At 35.2% G+C, this 26,409-nt stretch overlaps 1 protein-coding gene across 4 annotated transcripts in view; it reads right to left on the bottom strand.

The window, feature by feature from the left end:
* The window catches only part of AKAP9 (A-kinase anchoring protein 9), a 105,524-nt gene that overhangs the window by 36,000 nt on the left and 43,115 nt on the right, over positions 1-26,409 (bottom strand). For all 4 annotated transcript variants that reach the window (XM_059483194.1, XM_059483254.1, XM_059483335.1 and 1 more), the window contains 16 exons: positions 25,666-25,863; positions 22,519-24,990; positions 20,705-20,918; positions 19,841-19,920; positions 18,061-18,196; positions 17,515-17,636; positions 16,939-17,044; positions 16,210-16,408; positions 15,581-15,677; positions 14,633-14,725; positions 12,906-13,271; positions 12,082-12,312; positions 10,392-10,532; positions 9,743-9,846; positions 8,810-9,015; positions 2,038-2,246 (listed from right to left, as the gene is read on the bottom strand). In XM_059483194.1, the coding sequence (XP_059339177.1) occupies positions 2,038-2,246; positions 8,810-9,015; positions 9,743-9,846; positions 10,392-10,532; positions 12,082-12,312; positions 12,906-13,271; positions 14,633-14,725; positions 15,581-15,677; positions 16,210-16,408; positions 16,939-17,044; positions 17,515-17,636; positions 18,061-18,196; positions 19,841-19,920; positions 20,705-20,918; positions 22,519-24,990; positions 25,666-25,863 (4,974 nt within the window). The remainder of the gene's footprint in view (positions 1-2,037; positions 2,247-8,809; positions 9,016-9,742; positions 9,847-10,391; positions 10,533-12,081; positions 12,313-12,905; positions 13,272-14,632; positions 14,726-15,580; positions 15,678-16,209; positions 16,409-16,938; positions 17,045-17,514; positions 17,637-18,060; positions 18,197-19,840; positions 19,921-20,704; positions 20,919-22,518; positions 24,991-25,665; positions 25,864-26,409) is intronic.

The raw sequence follows: 26,409 nt of genomic DNA, 5'->3' as shown, positions 1-26,409 counted from the left end.
TCCAAGTGTTCAGTGAAAGGAAAAGGAAATGGCAAAGGCACACGAGATTCAACCTCATATATATCTTCTTCTTGGCCTTCAGTCCACAAACCACTAAACAGATTAGATGCCCAGTAGCTGCGGTAAGAATCCATTCCAAAAAATATTGCTTTTGCTTTCTTCTGAGCTAGGCTGGCTTTAGGAATTTCTGACAGGAATTTGTAACAGAACACACAGGTTTAACAGTCTGAAGACACATCCCAGCACAGTTGGTGACAAACCTGCTCAGAATCAGTAGGAAGCCTCAGATCACTTTTCAAGCTGAGTAATTCAGGGGTGGATTAATCCCAAACAAAGAGGTACAGGAAAACTTCATATGATCTCTCCTAAAAAAGTCCTTCTTAGAGAAGTTTCACATCAAAAAGCAACAGAAATCTTCCAATAGCAACTGGCAAGTAATTCCCAAGGCAAGGAAGCAGAATTTTCTTCTACCTGCACAGGAATGCTGCAGCAGACAAGCAAGCTAACAAAACTGAAACTAAAAATTTTCCAACTCCACTACAGCAAATGAAACAAAAATACATGATTTGCAGTCATCCTTGCTGCTGGAGTTAATTCAACAGGAAGAACTTTCTCAAGCTCTGCTAGTTTAAAGGCTTCCTGCTAGTATCTCTCAACTGAAAGAGTTCAGGGGAGTGGCCCAGTTTATTTACCTATACATAACACCAGCAGGTGGAATTTGAATTAATACACCCACTATATGCCTTGCCTCAAGTTTCAAACTGCACCTCAGGTCTGAAACTGTGTGTTCAGACAGGTTTCATACAGTTACTTTGAAGATTTTGCCAGGTTTTCTCTGACTCTTTAAAGTTTACTTGAAGAAATGGGTACATGTCTGTATGCAAAACACAACTGATTAGAGGAAAGGTTAAAACCTTTTCTGCTCGTAACTAGTTTTAGATTATAAAATATTGCAGACTGGAAAAAAATAAGGATTCAGTTCTGAATATTTAAAAATAATTTTCAAGTCACCTTTATATCCATGGTGTATACAAGAACTGTATATAATCCAATAAGCAGACATTGCAAAGCAGACAAACTTGAGAAGACCCTCTACAGAATAGCCAGAGAAGTGTTAATATTTATACTGTGAGAAAATGTGTAAACCGAAGGTTTTTTATTAACTTAAAAAAAAAAAAGCCAAACATATGTGATCATCAGGGATAAACCCATCTTTGTATAATAGGTATTAATGAAGAAAATGTGTCTGTATGTGTTTGAGCCATAACTGTTGCTGGTATTGGCAAAGTCTCAGCTACAAAGATATGAAGGAAAATAATTTGACACCTTCAAATTGCAATGTACACAATCTAAAAGTAAAGCACATGATAAAAGCAGTGTGATTTGAACTGACCTAGGTATCTAGTTCCTATTTCAGTTAACAAGGAAGTACTCCAGACAGCAACCAGCATCCCACCATAGAAAGCACTCTGACAGCAAACTGCCTTTTTTCTGGACACTATTCCTGAATCACATACCTCACATAAATGCTGGAGTGCAGACTCCTTTTCTAATAGCAAGGTGGATATGTGCTTAACTGGCCATGTTTAAATCACAGTTGGAAGAGACAGCAGGAGAGCTCTATCTTTTTGGCCAGTCAATTGACTAAGATGTTTGTCAAGAGAACCAGACACAGTTGCCCTCAATCCTCCCTCTTCACAAGCTCTATGTGCTCTGACACCTCCTGTCTCATCTCTCAGCTGTAGCAGAATGCAGATGATCCATATGAGCAATGAAAGATTGCCCTAGATTGGCAAGAATGCCCCAAATTCAGGCTTCCTCTGCAGACCAAAGCAGATTTCTAGCCGGAAAGTAAATTCATCAGTAAAGTCATACTGGAGCAGTCTTTATTTGGGTGGAGGCACCTGAAGCATTTTTACAGCTGTCAAAATGAACCTGGGGGTTTTAGGCTTATGAAAACACAATCACAAGAAAAATAAAGAAAAAAGCCAAAGTGAGACATAGAATTTAATGTGCATCTCTAGTAAATCACCCCACCTGATTTGAAGTTTCATTGATAGCTTCCAGAAGCTTTTCAACAGCCGCCTGCAGTCGAGAACTAATATTCAGAATAAGCTCTTCATTTTCGGGATCTATTTCCATCCCACTTTCTGCAAGATGTTGGCTCAGCAGTCCTTCACCTGCTCCTGACCACATGTTAATATCATCATCTCCCATACTACTACCATGATATAAGGAGCAGGACTCTGAGGAAAAAAAACAGTTACCTTTTCACATAGACTCTTAGCAATTGCAAACATGAAAAGCTGTGCAACTCAGTTACAATAAGGAAGACAAATCCAAAAATTATTAAAATATTCATCTTAGTCACAAAAACAGAAAGGCAAATACTGCATACTAAAATTCACATAAACAAGATAAACAATGTGTTAATTAAAAGAAGCAGAAGTGCAAGAGAAAAGGAGATATTAACAGACAATACTTTAGACATACTTTCAGTATGCTTGAGGGGCTCTGATACTCATCTTTGAACCTTTGTTACAATCAGTAACCCTTACTACTTAGAATAACTTGCAATAATACTTGCAAGATTGTCTTTAAAATACAAATCAGATAAAAAAACTCCAAACAAAACCAACACCAGACTGTCAGTCCTTGTTTCACCAACAACCAATTATGTTACTATGCATTAACACAAAACTGTTCAAGACAGTGAATCAAACTCAAGTGAGTAAAAGGAAAGGTATGCATGCAATTCAGACAGCTTCTCAGGACAAACAGACTGGAATACAGAACAACAATATTCAGCATGGCTATTAGTGAACTGAAAATTCACTAAAATGGGTAGCTGAACAAATCAAGGACAGTGCAGCAGGACTGCAACTGCAACTGCTGCTGGGCCACCTGGCACCTGCCTGATTCTCAATATTCTTGAGATCTGATACCATTTAAGAACATTATCCCTTCTTACTGAAAAACCAGAAACACAAGGTTTGCCTATGGTATTAGGCTGACAGCAAGTCCTCTAGAAAACAGCAAATTTGCCATATTTAGAATTCAAGGCTGTATTTAACCAATGCAAGTGAAAGCAAAGTCTTGAGATGTTTTAAAATCACACTTTTGGTATGAAAGAACAATACAGTAGGTATATCATGACAGTTGAAACTATTGGTGATATAGCTTTTTAAAAATAAAGAAGTGTTATGCCCTTAGACTGACAGATCTGAAATGTCAGAAATAAATGCTACTGTGGAGAGTTTTTTAAATGACAATTTATTTAAATGAAGTATATTTCTGGAATATATTTAAAGTAAATATTTTGATATGGTGCATTTTTTAACAATTAGATGTTTTTGCTTAGGATTTTCTCAAAAATATCTAATTTTTCAGGAAAAGCATTATAACTAAATAAATTAAGAATACTCAGTGCCTGTTTAGCAAAGAAGTTTCAATACTGGGTTATCTTTGAATTCAAGTTCCTGGTTACTCCACAAATTGTGACTGCTGAACTAGAACAGTTTGTTTAGCTACAGAAATTGAATTGAAATTACAACAGGTCAATCTCACAAATTGCCTTTAAAAATGTAGTTGGGTCTTGTTGTTTTTACCTCCTAACCAGGTAGGCAAATAATACTGGCAGGCATATAATAATATGAGCAATCTTGTTGATGTTGTTTGAACCTATCAAGCACATCAGATTCTAGTTTGAGGTTTGTTTTTAGCTTTTTTGTAACAAGCTGCAACATGATTAACCACCTGGTGTACTTAATATACATTCCTACCTGCAGGTATTCAGACAATAATATCTGCAGCCATATATAAGACCCATACACAAAAAACTAATCTGTGGTGATTTTAATTAAGGAAGGTTTCACTTGGTTTACTTTTCTCTTAAAATTGCTAAGATTTTTCAAATGCAGAAGCATTTAGTATTTTTTTTGTTCTAGTTGTATTATTACTGTTTCATATCTCCTTTTAGGTATGAGGGATATGTTACAAACTGTTTTCACACTCCAAAGGGAAAAAACAGAAGCACACTATATGCATGAACAGAACGAATAACCAGATGAACTGAAGATACATTCACATGGCACCTTTCATCTACACAGGATTTCAAAGCACTTTTGAGTACTGCACTTTGGAATGGCAGTCAAACTCCTGCAGTGGAATCACCATAGCAGTGGCTGGCAGTCATTTTCTGCCAGCACACTAAATAATTGCAATAGGTTTATAGACCATAAAAGCTCTCCCACAACACCCTAATATTCCAACCCCCTGCAGTAGAAGGAAGGCTGCAAAATTAACAATTTCACTTTTTATATTTGATAGCATTTTGATATCTTGCCACCCAAATCTGGGCTGCCTTTGGGTGTTTCAACATATATCAGTAGTGATACAGAAGCTTTAATATCCTCAGAGTAGAAAGGACCTTCACTTGAGATGGATTTTGAGCAGCATAAATATTTCTAAATGCTGTGCCAAAGTACTGGTTAAAGACTGAGTTGAAGGGAAATATACTCCCTACTGAGCCACCAACACACTTACTGCAGCACCTGATGCTCTTTGGAGGCCACCCATCTTAAGAACTGACCAGGTAAGACCCTGCTTAGCTTCAGAGATCTCACAAAATAAAAGCTCACAGTACAGTAGCACAGCTATAAACAAGATAAAACAATGACATATTAGTTATTGCACAATCTAATTCTTTCCTGATGGAGTACAAATAATCTCGGCAATATTCCTGTTTTCCTTCTCAGGTGTAACCCATAATTCATGTCCTGTCACCCTTCCATTTCAGTAAATGATTTGACTGTGAGGTACATCTGAATTGTGCAATGATGATTGTGTGTAAAATACAAAAATAAAGATTATACAAAATGACTGCAGAAATATGCAGTTGGTTGCAAAATCATATGAACTTCTGAAGAAAAAGTTAAAAACACTGATGGCAGCTCAGAAAGTAAATGTAAAGCCAGGTTCAGAATATGTCTTTTACATTAATAATGTCACTACTATTATTATTTCTTCTTGCCAGTGACCAGAAGAGTACCAATGGGCCTCCACAAACTCGTAACAAGACTTAAGAATCCTGTTTAGTTTATGACAATTATTTTGTAATTCGCTTCCATTTCTTCTTGGATAAATACAAAATAAATTGACAATAAAACATCATTTTGTTATATGAAATATCTCAAAACAAAACATCATAATTTGCCTGAAACATAACTATAAAAAATGAGGAAAGAAAAAGTGGGCTATCACCAAAAGTATAATTTGGCACATGGAAACTTTAGTAGTCTCAAAGATATCAAAAAACCCCAACAAGTATCAAATGCACAAAAAACTTGCAAAAATTATGTTTATATAACAGTGCTGGCAACCTAATTGATAAAAGTAGACAACCATATTATGATTTCTACAAAGTGGAACTTAAGACCACAAATTCACATTGTCTCCCTAAGTGCACAGTAAAAGTCTCTGTATCTTTTTCCCCTCAAAATGGTCTTAGTACACAGCACCTCTGTACAGCATCTTTCCACACAATTTTCAGTAGTGGAAATAAGAAACAGAAACATTGTCCAGTCTCATTAATCACCCCTGCTAGCTTAATGTCTAATCCCCATTTTGTTAATCCTTATATGGCTGTTCAGTCTCCCACCTTAAAAGAAATAATTCAAATTCCTCTGTCCTGTAATTTTGTTTTCCAGTCAATACAAATTAACAAATATAATATAACTGACTTAAGTAAAACTATCATCTCTCTGTGTAAACTCTCTCCTGGTAACGAAAAAAAAAATCAACCAAAGAAACAAAGGTTTATTTTATTTCCTCTGCCATGGAGCATGCAGTTCAGCACATCAGATGTCATGGCCCACTAAATCTTAAGAAAAGTGCTCAATTATAGAGTGCTTGCTCAGAAGTTTCAGATACAGAAGTTGTTTATGGGCTGCAAACTGACATTTATGAAGCAATACATATTTTGCATCATGTAGAGCCAGTGTCTCAGTTTACTCCGGGGATTCCACTCAGGAATTAAGCTTAGGGGTTACAAGCTGAAAACAGTAAATCAGTCTTGTGGCAGCACAGTGTTTAGCTATTTACTACCTTTTCTCCTGGTACACCGCTCAGAAACAAGGAGCTCAGAAGCTCAGAATGAAAGAGGGTTTAATAGTCGAGGAATGCCATAACCTCCCAGGCTTCTCCAGAGCAACCTGCATTAGCGCAGTCCCTCTACCCAAGCAAACTCACCAGATTACTGAGCACAAATGTCATTCCAATGATACCTTTTATGACTGAAATTTGAACTTTACTCACTTTTCTAGAAATGAAATCCTGTGCTTGCAGATAACCTAGTCAATGTCCCTCTATAAATGCACTCTATAAATCAGGTGTGGTTAAAAGCACATGATCTTAACGATTCAGCTTTTAAAAATGCTGAAACTCAGCAAAAACAGTAAGTTGAATTTTGCTTGTCAATACATATAATATTATGTTCAGTAGGTCAGAGAGCATTCCCTTGAAGAAACACGTTATTTTACTACTGTATTATTAAATTAGATTTTTATAGGTATAAATTTATTCCTACAGATTTCCTAACTAACTAAAAAGGGAGATCTGTTTGGCTGGGTACTAGAAAATATAATAACATAACAGTTTAAAAATAACCTAACAGTGTCTACATATTTCTAACTTCCATAAAATAATGAGGAAAAATTTTAAAATTTGTCCTTTCAAGCCATTTAAGTGTTAGTATAGAATATGAATAATGAGAATCCCATGGCAGAAAACACTAACAGAATTGGTCATCTTATTCCATTTGAAGAAAGACCAAGTACAACTATTACTATGGCTGCATGACCCCAGTGGCAGAAAGGATGGTCCAGTATCATTTTGAGAGCAAAAAAGGAGAACTGTGAATACAGCCCCAGAGATACATTACAAACCATACGTTCAGCCATATAGCTACTGTAAGCTTAGCTCTTTAATTTTCACTTTTTACTTTTGTAACTCCTTCCTTCATTGTTATTTCTGAATGTAAGGAAACATGCAAAAAGGATACTGGAATAAACAACTGGTAGGTGGGCAGCTCGAATGCTGCTCTGTACCAAGGAGGGGCAGTATAAGAACAGACACCTGCTTTCTTACAGGAGAGTGAAATCTTACATACCTCTTCAAAATACACTAATAGCAAACGCATTCTAACACTAACAGAATGGAATTGAGCTTTTTTTCTACCTGAAGAGACTTCTCTTTCATCAGAAGACTTCACAAGAAATAAGCAAATCATTCCAATCACAGGGCATGTTGTGTGTTTAGACAGTAGAATTATGAAAGCCAAATAAGTAAAAATGACAGAAAGATATATTTTTAAACTGTGTTTTGCTACATACATGTAATGCATCAAGAATTGTTAATGACAATAATTAGTGACACGTACAAGTATACACACTGATAAGCAGGAGCAGGCAAAAGTGAATGTACCAAAAAATAAGATCAGAATCTGCTATTTGAGGAAAAAGGCAAAGCCTCAAAACCTTGAAGTTTGAAAAGATAATTTTTCCCACAACTAAATACAGTTATATGCATAGAAAATAAAATTTACTTTCTTTAAAAAATGAAACAGAAGTACAAGAAAAAAACTGCTGTTAACTTGAAAACTTCAGAAATTGTTAGACTACAACTTTATACATGTCATTGCAGATAACCTTTTGAGTGATCAAGTGACGATGTGTCTGTGCTACAAATTCATGCAACCTTTCTTAACTTGCCCTAAGGCTTAATGTGACCTATATTTAAAGCCAGATGGAATCAATAACATGCAATAATCTACATTTTGAAAGAAAGAGGTAAAGTTCACTTGCATTTACCAGTTGTATTATTCTCCTGTGATAGACACCTTCTTAATATTGTAATGTAGTATTTGACTTCCAGTTCTTTTTCTCATTCCTAGTAGTTAAAATTCCAGCCAAATCCAAATGTATAATGTGTCTGAGGTTGAACTGTTCTGTTGTTCATTAGCTCCCCACAAGATCCAGGATACATGTGCACAACCTTAATGTACCTAAAGGGCAGTACAATCAAGCACCTACCTACTTTTGCCCAAAAGAGAAATGGACAGAGGCTATCCTAGTGCATGAGAAAATAAACAGAGTCCAGTAGAGCTCTTTGACACTGGTATGCAATTAACACCAAAATGCTCCTTCAGTCTTGTGCCAGCTAGCACTCCTGGAAACAGCTGATGGGCAAGTGTTGGCAGCTGAGAAGTTCTTGGAACTGTGTCCAGAACTGGATTTGCATGCAAACACTTCTTCAGGAAGCTAATGAAGTCCATAAGCACACATATATACAAGTTCTCCCCTGCCAGCTTGGCCTCAGTGACCAGCAGCATACCTCTGTACTTTTAGTGCACTGGTGCAGATACAGCCCTTGACACCAGTGCCCATTCCCCACACAAACACAGGAGGGTGTAAGTGGTGCAATATGCCATGGAGCTGTGGTTCATTCTTTTTGCCTCCATCAACAGAAACTTTTTTTTTCTTGACTTATCAATCACTTTCCCATTCTGTTGCAGGCTTTGCAACAGGACTCTAGATGTGAGTTGTAACTGGTGTGGAGTATGACCCAAACAACCCCTGAAATGTTGTCTCTTAAACAGAGATGTCATATCCATTCAAATGAAAAATAGGTTGTGGGGTTTTTTTCCTTAAGAAAAGTTTAATTTAAAATATCAAAGCCAAGAGTATTTAAATATATCATTAAAACATGCAAATGATACTTCTTATGAAATATAAAACCATACAATCAGTACCTTTTTCATACCCCACACGGATGCAGGGTTTTATTGACTCCTCTGTCTCAGTGTCCCAACCAGCTTGTTTGGAAGCCTGGACTTTTCCAGACCGATCCAGTAACCCAAGAACATGCTGACCAATTGTCTCCTCCATTGCTACAGTTGTCTTTACAACTTCTAAAAGAATCTTCATGAGTTTTTCATTAGCCTTCTGAAAAACATGCCTGCAGGACAGAAACTAATCAATCCTCTGATCTTTCCCTTGTTTCCAAGTGGGTTTTACCTTTTATACATTTTGCAACCAAAGAAGTTTGCAACTGAAATACAAAATTAAGATTTCTTTTTTAAGGCTAAACCCTACATCATATAAATGCTAAATACACATTTGTGTTAAATGTCAGTTATTTTTACAAAATATGTAAAAAGTCTCAGTATTTATCACTATTTCTACTTTTATCTTGGCCTTTTATCTAGTTATTCTTTTAAAGCAGAGGTCTGCTTTCACCTAGTATTCATTATAAAATTAATCCTTTCTCAAATGACAGTTAAGAAAATTGCCCCTCTACACAGATAAAAAACTTTACAGAATAGTCAACTGGTATCATAAAATAAAACAATTGTACTAATATAAACTTAATTCCCATATATACATACAACATGTATATAAATATATGTGTATAAATAATGTTTATGATTCAAAGTGTGTAATGCAAAATATATAGTAAAATAGGCTATGATTTGTCTCATCCTCTGTAACATTACATTCTTAGGCTTTATAAAAAATATGATACTATTTAACCTTAAGTACATAAACTTACAAATATGGTTTTCTAGAACAAAATGTGCATATTATCATCAGTCAGAATAAAGCTTATAAATATTATTAATCTAACAGCAAAAACATGATTATCAAAATTTAAGAAGAATATTTTCTTAGAGAATTCTAGGCACCTTTCTTTAGAAAGAAGAGCTGAAGATGTTTCATCAGGCTTCCTTTCACCATCTTCATGCTCAAAGAGCTGCTCCTTCGCATTGTTTGGGTTTTCATTTTCATTCTGAGTAAGTTTTGGCAGAGGGAGAGAAAACAAAAAGGACAGGAATCCTGTCATGTCAGAATCAACATATTCTTCTTATATATGGCAAGATATGAAATTGAAAACCTAAATAAGTCATCATTTCCTTTTTAATACTTCTGCACCAAATTACAAATAAAGTAATGCTCTTATTACGTGGAAAAAATATTAACAAAACAAACCAGGAAATCCAAGGCAGGGCCAATTAGAAAGAACTTTGTTACACTGATTAAGCAGCTGTTGTAGTTTCTGTTTGCGTTGCTATAGCAAAATGGAAAAGTGAGTTTACTTAAGGAAATAGCTGTAGTAATAATCTCCACCTTCAAGCTGTTCAACCAGCTTCTGCTTGCCTGAAGTCAAAAATCTATGTTTACCACTAGCACCTCTTGAATCTTACACCTGCTCTGTTGCAGCAATACCCAACCTCTTTTAGGAAAATATATTACACAGAAGGAGTATCAGCGAAGAGGAATCTTTTACTGGTTTTACATGCCAGGGTTGCCCAGAAAGTCAAAGTCCATGTTTACCTCTGTCTGTGTGCTGCTGTTCTGTAACTCACAAAACAGCCTCTCTTTTCCGGGTCCGGAACGTTGTTTTAATGATTCCAGTTCTTCCAAAAGCATTCTCTCTCTCTCTGCAACCAGGCTGTCATTCTCCATTGAGACACGCTAAGAAAGAAGTGTTGTAGAGGCTCACACAGTTGTTTAAGCTTCTGAGTCAAGTGAGTCCTGTCTCTTCTAATTCTTTACGGACACTGAACAATGAAATTTCAGTCCGCCTCGTTAAATCATTAAAAAAACACTAAAAGCTGTCTAGAATGGAATACAGATAAAAAATACCTAAACCTTCCTTAAGATTTTCATACCATTTTTATGCTCTTTAGGAAATACAATGGTCACAATGCAAACTGGAGGGAATTTCTGAATATTACACGCTATAACATGTTTTGCACAAAAAGATAACAATAACTTATTTTTATAAAAACCCTACACACATTCTCTTTTAGAAGAGCTAGAAGTGTTCATGGCTTAAACACAATGCATACATTTGTATGTAGTTCTTACGAACATACATACCTGGCATTAAAAACAAAAAAAACCCCAGCAGCCTAAGTTCTACTGAGTGATTTTAATCAGTTACAGGAATTTGCAACCCTGACAAAGATGCAGTTAAAAACAGAAAAAAAAAAAAAAAAAGGTAAAAGGAGAAAGTATGTATATATCAAAAGGAAAGATTATCAGAATAAATTATTCTAGGACACCTTCAAAGCAGCTAGGAGAGACAGCTGATGTTGCTGGAAAGGACTCCTAAGGTACAAGTGATTGGCCTTCTAGATTCCAGAACTCCATGAGCCCACACTTAAACAGAGCAGAAACAGGTCTAGAAAGGTCTGAAGCTGCACTCCACAGTGACAGCAAAGAATTCTAGAATTCACTGATTACTAGCTTCATGTACATTTTGGTAATGTTACACTGTTGAAATTAAATGAGAGCAAGATATATTGTTCTGGATTCTTTTTACTTTGTCTTTCAGGAGAAGGAATCCTTGAAAGACTGTCTATAAATGACATTATTTTTGAAATGTTAAGATAAACTAATGAGTTTCATTAGCACACCTACTCTAGGCTTTGAATAGATATGGAGTGACAGCAAGTTAAGTTTGAAAAGGCAAAGAAACGTCGATGTTTCCCACCAAACCCTACAGATATTGTTTCATTCTAAAAGTTGGTAAGGACTTAGCTCCCAGAACTGGGGGAAAAAAACCTCAAAATGCCAAAACACATTGTTGCAGGAAGCCACTGATACTGTTCAAATCAGAATGATGAAAAATGAAGAATGTTATAGTATTTCTAGTCATGCCTGATGGCTTCATGGATGTAAATGGCTGCTAGCCTGCATCCCACACAGGGCCACGCATCTGGCAGTGCATCCACAATCACTCTATTCTGGCTGCTGTGCAGCACTGCAGGTTTGCTCCATGTTTACAGAAGTCTAAATCAAAGCCTGAGCTTTGATTACAGAAATATGTCTTCTACAAATATATGCATATATGGGTTTGTATGTACACACACACAAAAAAAGGTGTGTGCATGAGTGTGTATGCATGCACATGACAAATACGAGCATGACTCTTTCCCTCTAAATAGATATAAATGCATAAATATGAATCTGCCTGGTGGTGTTCCTTTGTTAACTCACTGGTTGAATTCTGTATTACCTCAGCCAATTGCACCTTAAGACTCTCCAGCTCAGCGAGGAGTTGATCCTGATTTTCCCTCTGGCGCTCCATCTGCTGCATGTGGCCCTGCCTCAGTAACTCGGTGGCCTGCTGGTGCTCCTGGTACTGCCGCACCAGCTCCTGCCGCATGTCCTCCAGGCGCTCCTCGTACAGCAGCAGCTGGCTGCTCGTGGCTGTGTCTCTGTCCGTGGTCACCACCCCACCTGAGTGCTGAAACAGTGCAACTACTTTAGCACCTCATTCTCGACAACTGTTCCTAGCACATAGTTAAATTTCAGAAAATGCTTTCATACATGAAAGTAGCTGGAATGAAAGCATTATCGTGTTGCCTGCTTCTTGGACAGTCCAGGCTTAGAATTATACTCCACTTAAAAAGATATTTTTTTTTCCAATAACTCTCAACAGTATTAGCTTTCATGCTTATAACAACTCCTTTTTATCATATTTATTTTAGCTTGGACCCACCCCATGTTTGTGAAATGCTAAATACATGCTTTACACCACTTCAATAATTTTTGTGTTCAGCTGGTATCCTTTATCACAAGAGGCTCAAACTGTTTAAGCACTATTTTTAGACTGTTCTTTGTATAAACACTAAAATATAACCTAGTTTACAAAAAGTCTTTAAACAATTTATTGTCTGCAATATAGCTGGCATCGTATTCCCTTACTCAGGCACAGCACACAGGAAAGAAGTGTAGATAATTCTGGTCTGAAGCTGTCAACTCTTTGAAAGGAAAAGGAAATATTTACATGGAATTTTTATCTTCATTTTTTCTTTGCTGATTTTTTTTAACACTTACTGGTGTTTCTTCTGCTGTAAGACCTCTGTTATGGGAAAGAAGTTCTTCAGAAATCACTGGCTTATGTGTTGACTGTCCTAATAGGCAATCAGGGCTGCTATTAAAATGAAGCTGTTCTCCAAGTGAATTGATCTCTCCAGACTCTTCACTGAGTTCCTTGCAAAGTGATTTTAATCCTTCTTCATTCCTACTGCCTTTTCCAGCTGCTTTCATAAGAAGGCTGTCAACCTCTTCCTCACTGTTCTTAATTCCAAAATGTATTCTCTCAGGATGTACAATCTGCCTTGGTGCTTCTTCTTCCTTCTGCCTAGCAATTCCTGACAATTCAGTCTGTTTGGCAAATGCTACACTCATTGACACAATAACCTGAAAAAATAAGAGAAGTCTGCATCAGTTTATGCTTCACAGCATCTCCTAGTACTGAAGAAATCTCATAGATGACCATCAACAATAAAAATATAAGCACCAAAAGTTCTCAAAGGGAAACAAAAAAAGATAAAAGAACAAAGATATCTTCTTAATCTTGAAAATGGTCACATCTTAAAATGCAGATATGCTGTATTTAAGGTAGTTTAATGAACTACAACGCTGTTTTCCATTACAATAGGTTGTTTAGCATGGAAATATCAAGTTGCCTTTTTTTTAAGATTCTATTAGATGATTTCAAAAGTGCTGGCAAACAGGCTTAAGAGCAGCTGTGCTAAGCTTTCTCTATCTAGCCAAGCATCCTATGCAAAAGTTTGACTGACATGGAATTTAGGGCTGTATAAAGAATGCAGTGCCATGTGCTTGATACTTAGCACAGGATTTTACTTAACCAGAAAGAAATTACTGGTACTAACTAGCTGCAATTGCAGTTACAACAGGCTGATAACTTTTGTGTTGCTAAGTATCTCTAATACAAATAAATCTCTTTTCCACTCATGTGAGTAATTCTATTCTAGATTTAGAATACAATGATATATAGCATAAGCTACAATAAGTGTGAAAAAACAGTATAATAAATACAGAATTGTTACACTTAAAAACACTAAACTCTTCCTTTCCAGAATATTTGAGTTTGTCTTTTGAACTTAAACTGATCTTAACCAATGCAACATTTGTTTCCTCATAAAGAAGGGTTTTCTTGGCAGCAGATAAGAGAATATGTTTTTTACTCTGAAAAAAAATGGAAACTTTTTTGAAAATCAGAAAGTAAGTAAATCCACAAACATATATACTCTACCTATAAAATCTTACTTTTACTTTTCATGTTTTAGTCACCAGATCCAAATAAAAATGATGCATTTTACACAACATATTAAAATGTACAATAAAATATTATGAGAAAATAATATTAAACTATTAAGTGCAAAAGTCTTTTGAACTGACCTGCTGATAAGCCTATGGTAGCAAGAAATACACCCTAAGTCTCTGGATTTTGAAAATAAATTCTAGTGCAGAATACGGTAGCATGTTGTCTACTTCCTTTGAAGTTTTAAACATTACCACTAGAACCCATATGAAGAGAAATTATGAGTTAGGAATAGGACAGATAGCTAAGAAACCCCAAAATGTTCCAGAATTTTTTAAGGTTTCCCATTCAGAAGCCAAATGAAACTACTCCTTGTAAATAAATCATATGAAAGTTAGCATATGCTACAGCAATTACCTAAATAGTTGAAAATGGCAAATAAAAATGACAGATTTTTTAAACATATTTTAAAGTAATGAAATAAAAGTAACACCTTTGCTACTTCTTCTTCTAATCTTTCTTGGTACTGCTTTTGGAGTAATTGAACAACATCCAGATCATTCTGCATTTCCATCTCGCTACCAAGCTGTAAGAAAAACATGAAATCTCAGATCAGGTATTTGTAATTTTACTTCATTAGTTTCAAGTTTAAATCCAGCAAGAGATTTTTTTCCCTAAATTAGGTTTTCTTCATCTCATACAAATCACATATTTTTGTACCACAACGCATAAGAATTGAGTAGAACACTTTGCCTTGTTTCTGCTTCAAAATGAATTTTAAACATTAAGTTTGCAACAACTCTCCTTCCAGCACTATTTGAGATGTTAAATGCTGTGAAACCAGGTCAGTAAGCACAGAATCACAGCACAAAACAATGTTACTACTCTGCAAAATGCAGAATTTTTGAGCCAGGTTTCCAGCACTCCTAGGGGAGGAATGCATGGGGTCTTTCCCATTTGCACTGGTCTCTTAAAATCTTTGGGGTCATATGCCAAAATTTTTTCAAAATTTCTCCTAAACTGTGCAGCGTATACTACAAAAGTCCTGCTATTTCACTTAAATTGCTCCTTTCATAACTCATCTTTAAAGAGAGGTCACAATATTTTAAAGATTACTGAAGATATCTCAGAATTTGAACATGAATTGTCTCCCACTTTAGTAAGAAGCAGCCAACTGAAACATCTTGTTTCAGAGATAAAATAAATGTAAACCCAGCATCAACAAAGCAAGTTTTCTTAATCATAATTCCCAGATATGTTTTTCAGAAAAATTTAAATATTTTGCCCCTCACATGGACTGTGTAATAGTACAGTACAACATTAAGATGATAACTACCTTAGTCTACTAAGTATTTGTCCATAATTCACTTTAATCTATGAAGCCAAAGCATCTAAATTACGTCACTCATATATATTAGCCATCAACTGATTTACATCATACCTCTAATGCTTTATCTGGTTTTTTCTGATGAAGATTTTCTGTGCACTTTAGTTTCCTGAAGACTTCTTTTAACTTTCTTTCTGAATCTGTGGATACACTAAAAAGTACAAAAAGCAGAGAGGAGAAATAATAATTTTTAAAAGACCGGTATTTTGCCCATGACTTGGTGAAAACCATTATGTGTTAACTGGACTTAAACTTTACCACAAACTTTAGTATTACCTATCATTCTAGAAAATAATTAATTTCAGGCAACTACATCTACACAAGATGTCTTTAGATGTAAAGGATAGTGCCTGGAGTTTTGAAGACTAAATGTGGTCTACTGAGTTGAAGTTTTGAAATTGCTGCTATAAAGCTCATATATATGAAATTACTTTTATTCCATTATTCCATTTATCAAATCTTCCTCTATTAACAATAAATGCTGCACTACTTAATTTGCAATGTTTATGTCATTTCTTTTAAGACTCTTAACAACTCTTGAAGGAATAAAACTACAGCAGACCAATATGTTTATAAAGAATTGCTCCAATTCTGAAGCAGAACACAGAGCTTTACACAAATGGATATCTGAAACACTTCTTGAACGAGCATGAAGTTTTAAGCATTGAAAAACTGGTGAATACCTTGTGTGGTCAGAGGACACCCCAGCCATCTGAAGCTTCTCCTGCAGATGGACAAGCTCTGTAGTGTACCTCTCTTGACTTTCTCTCAGCTGCTGCTGGAAATAGGACCTGAGGTGCTCCAGCTCTTGAGCATGCTGCTCCTCAAGTTGTTTTTTAAGATTCCCTATCTCCTTTGAACAGTATTCTTGAATTGTAGGATCTGTATATAGGTTGTGTGAAGCAGGGGGTGAGAAGGACAGAAAGAAAGAAAAGAAAAAGAAAGAATGAACAAACAAAAAAAAAAAAAAAGAGAAAGAAAGAGTGGAAAGAAAGAACAAGCAGAAGTACGAAAGAACGAAAGAATGAAAGAAAGAAACTATATTAACTTCTTCACAAATATTTAGCAGTGACTGAATAATTAATGTAGTTTAAAAATATTTCTGACATCTGGTCAACTACTTTTCTGTAACAAAGAATGATAACCTAATCTTCAATTTTGCAAAATATTTGATATGGGTAACAAATTATTATAGTGGAAAACTAAAAAATACTAAACCAAAAATGCATCACAGAATCTACTTCTGAAAGAATTTACAGAATTAAGAAAATTAGAGTATTGTACAGCAAAATCAGAAAAAATCTCTTATATTCTAGCTGTAGTAAGATATAAATCAGTTAAAATTAAAAGTCATTGTCTTTTCTTTCTCTCTAAATATACATACATTAAAAACAGCATATATATATTTTTACCCATTAGATTCTGTGAAGGAGCCTGCAGACTTTCCTTTCCGATTTCCGTATGGATAGGTTCCTCTTCTTTCCTCCTTTCTGAAGAAGACCCCTTTGGTTCCTTAACCTGAACAATAACCAAGTAAATGCAATCAACAATTTGTCAGTAACAGCACAAAAATATTATATCCAGTGCTGCACTCCCAGTATGAAAGGGGAATGGACATACTGGCATGAGTCCAGCAGAGAGTAACAAAGGAGATGGGAGGCCTGGAGCATTTGTTGTACTAGGAGAGGTGCCACTGGGCTTGTGAAGTATCAAAATTCAGCTGGACACAGTCCTTGGCAATCTTTCCCAGCTGACTCTGCTTTGGGCGAGGGGCTGGGTTAGATGAACTCCAGAAGTGCCTCCTAACCTCAACCAACCCACAATTCTGTGACGTGGACAGCAGCTTTCTCCACTTTCTCAAATCACTGCCTTGCTCTGCCACTCAACCAGGACACACACATTTTCAAACACCTCCTCAGTCATCCAGAAGGAATTCATGCAACAGAGAAAATTCAAATGCTCATATACTCTATGCTATTAAAGTTTACCTGTTTGCATTCTGCTATCAGCTGTGTTTGAAGCGCTTTCAGCCTGCTGTACTCTTCCATTATCTTCTGGAGAAGTGCATCCATACCCTCTTGCACAGTTAAATTACACAAAGAACCAGGGACTTTAAAAAAAGAAAATTAACATTTTACCATCAATTTTAACACAAGTGATTTGTTCACAAGTTCTGCCTTGAAGAATTGTTTGATAAACATTACAAAATACTGAAACAAGTGAAGTCCTTCCAGATTTTGAACACATTTTTATATGTATTGATACACATGCATTTTTTGGTAGGATTGCTAGCTTCTTCTACAAAAGGAGGAAGAGAAAAACCCCAAAAAATTTTTTCAACCAATATCCATGAAAATGAAAACAGCGTAAGAAAATATCCATAACAAAAATAAAGTGCTTCAGAATAATGAGGAAATCTCTAAAACAGCTATTTAAGCACATGCATTAGTACTTGAAAAAGTAATGGCATAATTGCCAGTCTGAAATACCTTAAATAAGTACTTTTAACCAGCATGATAGTACAAAGTCATTACCTTGAGCTTGATCTCTGTGTACTGGTAATTCTACACTCAGTTTTTCTTCTACAGCAGGTTTACAGAAAATTTCCTGTTCTTTATCAACACCTTCTACAGCAGCTAAAGAATGTTCCTTCTGACTGCCACACAAAACCTGCACAACAAATCAAAGTGAAAAGTAAACAATTTATTATTATTTTGTCAATCAAATTCACAAAGAAAACAAGAAAAACAGGAGAAAGTAGTATTTTGTGAGCATTAACTTCTGTGAAAATGGTGGCATAAATGTTCTGTTGAATCCTAAGAATGCAGACAATCTTTAAAACTCCTGATAAAAGAAACAGATATGAAAAGACTTTTCAGCTGAAACATAAATGCATATGTTTCCAAATCAGTATTTAATTTGGAACTGCCAAGTAGTAAAATCTTTTAGAGAAAAGCCTTCTTTAGTAATGTGGAAAGCAAATTTACATTTTAAATGTCTCATTCTCAAAAGCTGAAATTTTTACTTAAAAGAGGAATTCCTTAAAGCAGAAATGGTATCTTTTTAGGGATTACAGCTCATCTTGTTCTTGAAGTGCTGAACAAATCAGACAAAAGGGTATGGCATAAAAAAAGCAAGTAATGAACAGAATACCCTATGTTTGTTGGTGTTATGTGGTCAGCAGAACACAAGGGACAGGCAAACAGATTTATCCATATGATTTCTGAAGGTGATACTTGAAAAGAAACCACTTGCTCAAAGCACAGTGGGACTCTTTATTTAAAGATTTTGTACTCAACAAAAACCAAATTCAACTTAGAAAAGTAAAACCATAATTTCTCCAACAGGTCTACAAAAGGATCATACAACCAGGCAGCATTTTTCACACTGTGAAATAACTCATGCCAAGCACTCTCATTTAGCTGCCACTTTCTCTGAGCTACCATGGAGTTCTGCTCAATCTCTCCCATGGTGGATCCCAAGTTAAAATTCTGCTATTCACTTTCCCAAAAAGATGGGAATACCCAAAAGGTATTAAAAAAACTCCAGCAAAGAAGGTAAAAAACCACCAAACCCCAAACCACAAATGCCATCCATTCAAAGTATTTTAGACTTGAAAACTTACAATGAGTGACAAAAGCAGCTTAATTTATCTAAAAATAAATCTAACAACTAAGTCAATTGATGGTCCAAAAGTACCCATAAGGGCCATCAATTACTGTTACTCTAGAAGAAAAGATATGCCAAAATATTATTATAGGTGACTGATATTAGAATGAAGACTAAATATAAGGTTCAATTTTTGACTATGATACTCATTTACTAAAAAAAAATACAGACAGCAAATTTTTTAGATTGCTTGACACTTTTAAGTCTTTGAAAGATAAGCTGCAGCTGATAAAGAAATTACTGTCTTATTGCGGATATGAGAGGTGATGTCCAGTGCATCAAGATATTTGTGACTGACACCGGACTCTTGAATCAAAAACATTTATCCAGAAACAAAGAGAAAGGAAAAAAGTACTTCCAAACTAGCAGAGATGAGATCAACATTAGCTAGAAGATTAGGACTATGTGTAAGACAAAGACTTGTCTGGACAAGGACACAAGTTTAGGTGGAAAAAAACAAACAAAACCATTTGCAATACTATTTTGGAAACTCAGGTTTAGCAGTCTCTGTTTTGAGATCAATGCAAAGAGAAAAGCTGCAAAGAGAACCTGCAAAAATAATGTAGAAAAATATGATGACTCACTAACCACAATTTTTTGTTTTTCAAATTTTCATTTTGAAAAAGGCTTTTTGTTAAGTCTTACCTGAGCCAGCCTGGAACATTCCTCAGTGACAGCTTCATTCAGCTTTTCTATGAGTCTTTGTGTAGATTTCTCTTCATCATCTATGAATACAAATGATTCATATTATTTTTAAACACTAGATGCACAACATCTTTCCAAAGGCCTAATTTCCTGCCTCAGCTTGAGGAAGGACACTTTTTTGTTCCCCTCTTTATTGTTACAACACACAGACAGTTTAAATTATCACAGCTGAGCTGCACGTTCTAGAGGAGCAAGATAAGAAATGGCTTTGTTTATTACTGACCTCCAGAAAGATAAATGCATACAGATACTTAGTGGAGGGAGAAGAACTTTTGCAAAAAAATTAAACAAGGGCAAAACATGGTATAACAAAAACCTGAAATAGAAAACCATCATGATAACATAAAAGTTCACTGAGGCAAAAAGTAGCACCAAAGTTTACTTAAAGTGTGCAGGGAGTCAATGCAGCAATGGAAAGAAAACAGAAAAGAAAAAGTCCAAACAAACTTTGCTGGTGAATTTGCTTATTTTTTACCTTACAGGTGAATCTACAGTATTCTTTACAATTAATTCAGCTAATATAAACAGCAAACAATGAGCTGTAATACTTTTGATTCCTTATTTATTATACACTTTTTTTTCAGTAATAAGTTACCTCAGTGATAGACTGCATGTACTGGGTAAACAATTTGCTGAAAAAAACCACTTTAAAATATGATATAAAAACAATTTATTGGGCAGCTAGATGCACAAACTCTTGTGCTTGTTTGGTTGGGGCTTTTTAAGGCAGTTTTTCATACAGAGCTTCATACAGATTCTGATACAGAGCTTTCATACAGATTCTCATAATTCTGGTCAAGTTACCTGTTTGTTGAAATTTCAGAGTCTGGAGCTCCAGCTGATGCATTCTTTTAAGATCACTCATCTCTTGTATATGATTATGAACAAGTTCTTCTTTAAGACTGCAAAGTGCACTCTCTTTTTCTGCCTTCAAGGACTCACAAACCTGGTCTACATGAGCTGAATAAACCAGGGATAGACAAATCCGCTGTGCTTCCATCTGCAGTTGTAAATCAGTCTTCGAATATAAAGACACAATTAAAAGAGTGAGAAACAAGAAAATAGAAAGCCCCAAATAGATAATTGGAAATTTCTGACACTAATAATGTATTGAATGGAATGCTGCACATATGGTATGTATAAAGTAAATTTAAACATAATTAGTTTGAAAAATTGAGTTTTAACAAAATAGTAAAACATTTCAACTTAAAATAAAAATCAAATTAAAATAAACAAAACTCAATATGCTTCAATTCCTGTCTAGCAGCAATAAAATCTCAATTAATTTTAACCCAGTGAAGCGAGAGAAATATCATTACTAACAGACTAGTTAAGAAAGTGCACTCTAAACACAAAGAAAAGATTGCATTATTAGCAGGCGTTAAAAACATTGATTTTCAAGGCTTGTAGTTACAGTCTGCACTACAGTTACTGCTAAAGAAAAAAGATGTTTGGGATATGCCAACAGGGACCTACTTAGAGCTGAAATTTGAAAAGGTTTTTGGACACCTCTTGACTGCAACAATTTTTAGTTGTATGTCAGAAAATGGTAAGACCCTTATAACAGCCTTATAAAAAACAAATCAAGCAATCAATCAAGCAAACAAAAAAGCCTAAACGAAACCATCACAAAGCTAAAGCTCTTTTTTATAATCTCACAATTGTTTCCAATGTGGCTTTGCCTGTGACTTTATTTCTCAGGAAATGAATGAACTACAATGCAATGTTAGGCATTTGGTGGTATTAGTTTACCATTAGGTTGACTTTCATAAAACAAACAAAAAAAAAGCTTAAAAAGTAGTAGAAGCCTGCTTAACATCTGTTTCCACAGAACACTTAGTTGCATACACTTGCAGCATGCTATTGAACTTCATCAGTGTACATAAATTTAGATTTATATATAGATTTATGATTCCACCACCTAATTAAATACTGGTAACTCAGTACTTGGCTATTTGTATTGACAAATAAGAATCCTTTCCATGTTACCTACAATTAATTTACAATTCTGAGAAATACAAGCAAAATTGTGCCAACAAAACTTAAGACAATAGTTAGAATCACATGATATGAATTCTCATTATCACACCCAGATAAATTTCGTAAAACAAAATTGTTGATAATGTAATTTTGGTGTTTCACAAGTTTGATATTTCAAAAGTTTGGTCAATGATGACTGATGAAGTTTCATTATTCTTTATACTGTTTGAATGAGTACTTAAGAGAACTGAAAAACTAATCACAGAATAAAATTTTTTGTCCAAAATAAGTTTTTCCCTCAAGAAAGTGAAAAGCTGCATCAAAATATGAAGAGCTCTGGTAGTCTTCTTACGTTTTGTGGTTGCTGTTGACTTAATTAAACACAAGAGAAGAGGTGGGTTTTTTTCATTCGAAACCCAACCTCACACACATTGCCTGTGCTTGTAATTCTGGTCATTCATGTAATCCCTTTCAACCACTGGCCACAACCCTTTCCCCCACTGACACCCACTGACACACACACACACACCTACACTTCAAAGCATCCAATTGGAAAAAAATATGATGCAAATTTCCAAGTGTAAGCTCCTACCAATTTTCTTAGTTAAAGCTTTTTTATAGTGTTTCATGTCACATACCTGCTCTGATTTTAAGGCATCCACTTGCTGCTGAAGGTTATTTTCATTCTGTGTAATGGCTGGTAATGATGTTTCCTCTGTCAGCCTGTCTGGCATCCCATGCAAATGTTCCACAACAGTCTGCTGTCCTGGTTTCAGCATTTGCTGGACCTCCTTCTTTTTTGTTACTTCATGGCTGCAGTCTTTACCAGAACTTCGATTACCTCTTGAATTTATTCCTTCATCAGCTTTACTCCTTGAACCAGGGGGTTTATTCCTACTTTCAGATGCCGGAGTAGCAGCCTTTAGAGATTTTCCTTTGGAGCATCTTTTCTTAGAGTCATTACTGCTACTATTTCTTTTCTGAACATGACTAACTGTGACTTCTAGTTCTTTACATTTCACTAGAATTTGCTCTTTCTCATCTTTTAAGGATTTGACTTTTTCATTTAAATAACAGATTTCACTATCCTTTGACTTTAACTGTTCAGAGAGATCAGCAAGTCTCAGGGACAATTCCACCTTCTCACGCTGAGTAACCTGGAGTTTTTCCATAAGTTCTGTTGCATCTTTCTCAACAACTTCTCTAGCCTCAAATATGTCTTCCCTGGACACCTTTATTTCTTTACTCCCTTCAAAACCAGAGGATTTAGTTTTAAATAAAACTGGTCTATTGCTTTGTAAGTGGCATACCTTTTCATTCAAAGCTTTAAGTTTGCTTTTATATTCAGCTTCCTGCTTTTTCTTGTTCTCTTCTAAATCAGTTTTTGCCTTCAGAAGACTTGCACATTCCTTCTGTAATTCCTTATAGCTAGCTTCAAGTTTTTTCTCAGTCAATGAAAAGGCACTCTTCTGCCTTTCAGTATCCTCTTGCAGGATACTGTTTTGGTTTTGAAGTTGCTCATTTTCAGTAATAAGCTTTTCTATTCTTTTTTGCAAGTCCAAAATTTCTGTCTTAGAGCTAACACCACTGTTACAAAGTAAGTTTTCTTCAGAACTATTACAAAGTAAGTTTTCTTCAGAACATACCAACATATTTTTTAATTTCTCTTCCAGAGTTTCATTTTCCCCCTTAAGGACATTATTTTGTGTTTCTAATTCTGAACATTTTTTTTGAAGGGTATCTTCTCTCTCCCTCATTTGTTCCTGCATCAACTCAGTTTTAAGCTGCAGCTCTTGTATTTCTTGTTCAAGGGTACCCTTCTCTTTTTCCTCTTGCCTAAGCACTTCAATCTCCTTCTCCAGTTCATGGATTTGAAGTGTCATTTCTTCAGATTTTGAATTTACAATAGACTGCTGTAAATCTTTCAGGTTTGTAATCTCCAAAATCAACTGATTTTGCTTTGTGATTAAGTTGTCCTTTTCATATTGCATGGCTTCTATCTTTTGACTCATTTCATTTTGCATTTCATCTAATTGCTGCTTATGGTGTATATTTAAGTTGTGTTTAAGGCTTTCCATGTTCACCATGTGCTCCTTTTCTAAGTCTTCTTTAAGCCTGGAAAGTTCCTCTTCATGACTAAACAGAAGATTTGTCCTCAGTCTCTCTAATTCTGCTTCTTGAGATTCTGCCATCCTGTCCAAAACTGCATCCTTCTCCCTTTCCAGCATTTCAAGTTTAATTTTGTAATTTGTGATTTCTGCCTCATGTTTTAATTCCAAGTCTTTCCTAAATTCAGAGGCAGAAGCCAGCTGAGTTTTTAAATCTTCAATCACAAACCGGTATTTTTCAGCTTCATTTAATCTACATTCCATATCCACTATAGTTTGCTTGGCTCTTTGAACCTGCTCTCTTGAAAAATTCAGTTCTTGTAGAAGATCTTCAATTCTAGTTTGTTGAAGAGATTTCTCTGTTGCAATAACTTCCATCTGTTGTGACAATTCCTGCTTTATTTTTTCCCTTTCCTTATCAGCATCCTGCAATTTTGCATTCAATTCATTAATTTTAATATTCATTAAATGCATTTGATCTTTATTAACATTCTCATTAAAACACAGACTCGAAGTTTGCTCCAATTCTACTTTTTGTTGCAAAAGACGCCGCTCCATTTCTGCTGCATGCTGCTTAATTAATTCTTGTTTCATTTGTACAATCTGCTGGCCATGCATTTCATCTAGTTCAGCCTGAAGTTGTGCCAGTCTCCTTTGTGTTTCTAATTCCATTCTTTGCACAATGTCAGCTTCAGACTGGCTGTCTTTATAACATCGTTTCTGCAGTTCTTCCACAGTTCCCATTAATTGTTTTACTTCATCAGAACATTGTCTTTCTTTCTGTTTGTAGGTGGTAAGTTCAACTTCCATGTTACTTATTTGCTGGTTTCTTAGGGAAACTTCTTCTTTCAATTCTTCAAGTAATTTGCTGACATCTGATAATTTTTCCTTTAGCTGAAACGCATTTTTTTCCTCTTCCCCAAGTTTTGCTTCCAGCTCTTCAACTAATGCTTCTTTTTCTTTTAATTTACTCAAATCTTCCCCCTCTTTTCTCTGTTTTTCCTTAAAATAGAAGAGGAAAGCCATGTTCTTATTTTTAGCTAATTATCTGAACATGAAAGAACATTTACAGATTTAGCTATTTAGTCTTTCTTAGAAGGCTAGAGAGGCTATGTTAGTTATAAAACATAAATTATTTGCTGACCTCATTTGGAAGTTTCCTGTATCCTTGGAATACTGAGAACTCCCACCCTACCCATGTCATCATGTCTCTCCCTTACTCTTTCCAACCCCATTGTGTCTATAACTTTCAGTAATATTTGATTTTTTAGGTGGTTTTAAAATGTTTTTCATGGAGGAGAATAAAAAAAGTACACAATGGAAAAAATTCATTCTTCGCTTAATGCAGAGAAGAATGTTCAAGCAGATAATGTAATTCTTTTTTCTAAAATAATATAATTCATTGAAGGTGTTTTAATACAGGAAACATAGTTTCAAAACTTGCTCTAAATATTTCTACAACTCTTATAAAATAATATATAATACTGACATAAAATTTTCAGTTTTAAATTATATACATATTATGTCTTAGTTAACAGAAACAGTGTCAAAACCTTAAAATTGTTGTATGCATTCTATGCAGCAAACTCATTACCTGTGCTCTGGATTTTTTTTTAAAGGAATTACAAAATCCTAAAAAGTGTTTAGGAAAAGAGATCTTTAGAGTAAGGAACATACCATTTCATATGTCACTATTTTCTCTTGAAGATGTGCAATCTGCTCTTCAAGTTCTTCATTCTTCTTTTGGTAATTCTTAAGCAGACTTTCTTGTTCTTCTAGCTGTTGCTGATGTGAAAGTATCTGTTGCTTGGCTTGCAGTAAATCAGCAGCTGTGCAACTATGGCTGCTGTTCCTTAGGGCTTCACTTGCCTGCAACTTGAATTTTAAAGAAATAAAACCTAAACTACATCAGGTTTTTCAGAAAATGCTTGTGCTACATACAGAAATAGTGATCCTTACTTTCTTCTTCAACATCACAAGTCAAAGATTTCTAAGTTTTTTTGAGGAAGTCAAACATCCTTATTCATTTGGGAAGACCAGCCAATAATTATTTCATATTAATTAAATATTCATGGTGAGGTAACATAGGACAGCAGTGTCTCAGATACATCAGTGTGTAGTAAAACTCACTACTCGGAGCTATGGAGCCCATAATCAGATTTTTAATAATAAAATCTCAGGCTTCAGAATATAATCCACTTAAAACTCAAAATGAGCTATATAATGTGCTTAAACAACATGAAAGACTACAATATTCAACTACAACACTGTAGTCTGTATGCCTGTGGCACCTCAATCACCATGCTTGTTAGAAGAAATGTCTTTCTGAATCTTCACTTTGTTATTTAAACTACCTTTTAATAACACCACAAAGGAAGCTTATATTCAGAAATTTAAGGACTGGAGTGTGAATCTGTGGCC

Source organism: Ammospiza nelsoni, chromosome 1 (assembly GCF_027579445.1).
Source record: "Ammospiza nelsoni isolate bAmmNel1 chromosome 1, bAmmNel1.pri, whole genome shotgun sequence".
Lineage (NCBI taxonomy): Eukaryota > Metazoa > Chordata > Aves > Passeriformes > Passerellidae > Ammospiza > Ammospiza nelsoni.
The sequence above is the reverse complement of the archived record's forward strand: the minus strand, read 5'-3'. Positions and strand labels throughout refer to the sequence as shown.